The sequence below is a fragment of the Pediculus humanus genome, genomic scaffold (genome assembly GCF_000006295.1).
Source record: "Pediculus humanus corporis 1103172107434 genomic scaffold, whole genome shotgun sequence".
Lineage (NCBI taxonomy): Eukaryota > Metazoa > Arthropoda > Insecta > Psocodea > Pediculidae > Pediculus > Pediculus humanus.
This window is the reverse complement of record NW_002987056.1, coordinates 74,697-79,102: the sequence shown is the minus strand read 5'-3', so window position 1 is coordinate 79,102 and position 4,406 is coordinate 74,697. Positions and strand designations below refer to the sequence as shown.

General features: G+C 26.0%; 2 protein-coding genes across 2 annotated transcripts; one reads left to right on the top strand and one right to left on the bottom strand.

Moving 5' to 3' along the window:
* Positions 1 to 105: 105 nt before the first annotated feature.
* On the top strand, positions 106 to 535 carry Phum_PHUM082940 (ATP synthase f chain; the record flags this gene model as incomplete). The annotated part of the gene is made up of 2 exons (XM_002423694.1): positions 106 to 208; positions 291 to 535. 2 exons carry the CDS (start codon positions 106 to 108, stop codon positions 533 to 535), a joined length of 348 nt encoding a protein of 115 aa, XP_002423739.1.
* A 396-nt stretch (positions 536 to 931) lies between these two features.
* On the bottom strand, positions 932 to 3,838 carry Phum_PHUM082930 (uncharacterized protein; the record flags this gene model as incomplete). The annotated part of the gene is made up of 9 exons (XM_002423693.1): positions 932 to 1,190; positions 1,282 to 1,381; positions 1,505 to 1,723; positions 1,832 to 2,049; positions 2,138 to 2,466; positions 2,560 to 2,682; positions 2,766 to 2,966; positions 3,051 to 3,566; positions 3,785 to 3,838. 9 exons carry the CDS (start codon positions 3,836 to 3,838, stop codon positions 932 to 934), a joined length of 2,019 nt encoding a protein of 672 aa, XP_002423738.1.
* Between the last annotated feature and the right edge of the window lie 568 nt (positions 3,839 to 4,406).

Sequence of the window (4,406 nt, the reverse complement as noted above, 5' to 3'; positions counted from 1 at the left end):
AGTCATAGATATAAAAACATTTTAATCTTAAATACAAGGCTGTGATATTTTTACATAATTTTTTATCGGTTGGCAATCCTTAAAATTTTTTTCAAGGGCTAAAAAATGAGCTTTCCCAATTTAATTCCTAAAAGTTGGGGAGAATATCCTCCAGAATTTAATAAAGCCGTTCATGGATATTACGATCCATCCAGATATTATGGGAAGCGTAAGTTTTTTTTATATTATTATTTTATATCTCGTGTATCGAAAAATTATAACCTAGTTTTTTTCGTAATATCATTTTACAGCTGATACCCCTTTTACCGAAGTTAAATTAAAGGATTTGTCTTCATGGTTTTCAAGACGACAAAAAACTCCAAGAGCTTGTTTGAACGCACTTAATAGAGCTTATTGGAGATTTAACTGGCATTGGCTTTTACCAAAAAAACCAGGCTATGCTGGATTTCTTCAAATGTATTTTGGATTTTTCCTTGTAAACTACTTGTTCAGTTACAAAGCCTTGCAAAAACATCAACGTTACAGATACCATTAAATATTTTATATTCATTTGAAATGTCAGTGGAATTGAAAATATAGTGTACAACATTTGATTAGAAATTTTTGTTCATAATTAGTAATTATAATATAATTTTATTCCCCATTCTTTAATGACGTGAAATTTAAATTTATTAGCCTTTTCCAACCGATTTTCATTAAAATAAAATTATTTATTTATTTGGAACTAATTTTTTATTACTTTGAATTTACAATTTTGGTTCTTAGTTATAGCAGCTGATTTTCTCACAATATAAGTTCTTTACATAAAAACTTTGTTTTTATTTAATTGCTTTTAATATCCAATTTTTAATGAAAAATTTGACAATGAGTTTAAAATTATATATATAATTATATTTATATTTGTAATACATATAAAAAGTCTTTTGGGTTATTAGATTGCAGTGATTTGTAAAAGTTTATTGGTGGCGCTTCCTTTGGTTCCTTCACGTATAAGAGCTTCAGCTAAATTTCTCGCAAGACAACTTCTTATGTCTTTTAATTTATCTATGACTGTTGGAACATTTGAATTTGAATAATTATCAGACAATTCTTGTAAGCATGACATTAAATCATAAATGTCTTGACTTGAAAACAAATTTTTATTTTTTTCTAATAACGGGACTGCATCCATAAGTAAAGTTAACCAAAAGCTAAAAAAAGTTTTTCAAGTTTAGAACTCCTAAAGAGTCATTTAAACCTAAAATATTTTATTTGAAAAAAATTAAGTTTTTTGAAACTTACAATTTGGGGGGAACTTTATTGACCAACATGTAAATAAGAAGAGCACCTGCTTCTTTTTGATCTCCATTTTTAAGCATCTGACAGAATTCACTATACCTTCCTGCAAGTAACAAAGTAAATTATTAATAATAATTTAGAGTAAGTAATAAAACTATGTTAATTGAACTAATAAAAAACAAGTAAATAAATAAATTTTTAATTTATATTTCTAAAAAAAATTTACCTAAAAATGCAAGCCTATCACTTAATAATATACCAGATCCTAAATTCTGAAGTAAATCTTCCGATTCAAACTTTCCATCTTTTATGTATTTTTTCAAATAAATGTCAGCTAATTGAGATGACAAAACTGGATCCTGACATTTCATTGCCCAAGTTAAAGCTCCACCAATGTCACCTCTGCTCAAACATCTCATTCCTTGTACTTTACTAACATTGTAAACTGAAAAATAAAACCAAAATTTATTTTAGCCTCACATGAATTTTACTTTCCAAAGAAAATAATATAAATTTGTTTAAAAATCTAAATAATATTAATTAAATAACTTACCAACTTCTTCTAAATCTCTTTCTCTGGCAATATAAATTATTTTTAATGCCTTTGCATTTGTTTTAAATGGAACTCTCGAAAGTAAAGTTTCCAATGTTGCTCTCCCTTCAACTCTGCAATAATCTAAATAATCAACGCCAGCTTGCCAAAGAGATTTATGAGACATCAATAATGTTCCATAATCCAAAAGTAAATTTTCATGAAGAGAATTAGCAAAACTGTAATAAAATAAATGTGTTTATAAATAAAAATTTTCAGAAAATAAGAACATGAGTGAATGCTTTAAAGTTCTATTTTAAAACTCACTTGCTTGATTGAGTACTGGAAATGTTTAATTTATCTCCTATGTAAAGTAAATTGGTTAAATGAGTCGGAAGCCAATTTTTTTCTGTCCAGTCTTGAAGCCTTTCAATTACTTTAAAAGCATCAACTTCCATTATGGCACATAAAATCAAATCAAGTTGTTTTATGCAATTAGGACCTCCATATCTTGTTATACTTTGATTAGCATAAAATGCCAAATCAAATATTTTAACTGTTGGTTCAGTATATATTAAACTGGCAACCATGTGCTGATACCAAGTTTCACAATGTTTCATTATAATATCTTGAACTGTTTCATCTCCTATTAATATCTGTTAAAGAAATTTCATTTCATAAATAATTTGTCTTAAGTGTTAATGAAAAAAAAAAAAAAAAAAAAAAAAAACAATTATGAAGATGTGTACCTTAACAATCATGGTTAAATATTTATGAGAGCTAAATTTTCCATCAATTAATATTCTCTTTGCTTCCCTTTTCCAACATTCATGCCTAACTTGAAATTCAGAAATTGTTAATCCTCCATAAAGCTGTGAAAAATGTAATGTAATATATAATAAATAAATTTATAGGTAAACCTTGATAAAAATTAAAAATAATTAATTAAATTTACTTCGAATATAGGCATAGTTCTAAGTATGGTGTCGACAATTTTAAAAGGCTCAGATTCGAAGTCGGGATTTATTTTTAATAACGATCGAACTGTATCAATTCTTCTTTGAAGTAGACAATCGATTACTACAATCCAATATTGTTTAACAAAATCAGAATATGCTTTTTCTTCTAATAAAAATTTATTGGCTTCTTTTTCAACCTGAAATTGTAATTTGCTTGATATAAATTTTTTCTAACTTAAAAAATTATTTTTCTTTAATAATTAAATGTAAAAGGAAAAGACCTGCGGCACATGAAATCTTATCCATGTTATCAAATGAGAAAGTACAACATCACCAGGAATAATATCTAAAAATAATATTTCACAAAGATGCCATATTAATTCCATGTTATAAAATGTTGGAATATTTTGTAAGTAAAATGCTTTTTTGCTTCCTTGACTCGTTGAAGATGCTGACTGAAAATCTTCCAAACATGCCCTTAAAACGCTTCTGTATTGTCGACTTAATTTTAATATTTCTAAAGAAAAATCAGTTGAATCGACTTTTTCAAGCAATTTTTGAGCAAATATAAAATAACCATTTGACTCATTAACTAACTTTCGAGAAATTGGATCGAATAAAACAGAATCTGATCTAACGTGATGAACTACATCTTTATAATCAGGATTATTAGCATATTGACTTTTAACATCTTGACAATGTGCATTAACTTGTTGGCTTGGAAATATACCAAATGTTGCATTTCCAGCCCACGACAAAGCAATGCCGGATTCATAACCTAATTTATTTGGAATAATCTGTAAAGAAATAAAGAATTTACATTAATTTTAAAAATTATTTGTTTATTTTGTGATTAACAAAAAGCAAATTTCATATATTTTCTTTAAAATATATAAGTAAAAATTTATTATGTTTAAAAAATCTGTAGGAGTGTACATAAAAACAGGTTATCATTAGGCGTCAATAAATAAAATAAAATAAAATATTATAAAAAGGTAAAATTATATAAACTTACCACTGCAGGTACTGAATCCGGAATAACTGGATCGGGCCTCGGTTTTTCAGCCATTTATCAAAAATATATATATATTAAATAAAAAATTAGAAATAAATACAATAATACCGTTTGTTTAAGCTCATGCCGCGAACTCTGGATTTCAAAATTAATAATTACGTTAGTCGAAGGGTTTAACGCTCAATCTAATAACAAATTTATAAATTATTATTATTACCGTTTCATATTATTTTTTCTTTTTAATTGCAATCATTTAAATAAATAAATAAATAATATAAATAAAAAAATCGCTTACGTCAAAAAAGTCGTTAAAATAAAATTAAACATTCAAATAACCTACATTGCACGTTACAAGTACCATCAACGTTTCAAACTATATGGATTCTATATGGAGGGCTCAACATTTTTGTTTTTTTTTTTGGAAATTCTGATAAAATTTTATAAATCAAGTGAGTAATTTTTTATTAATTAAAACTTTTGCCTACTTTCAAAATCATTTATATGGCCATGATAATTTCAAATGTTGCATTTTCTTACAACACAATGATTTAATGAAATATTATAGGATTCAGTTTGTAAAACTTATCCAACACTTACCAATTAATAAAAATTATTAATTTCA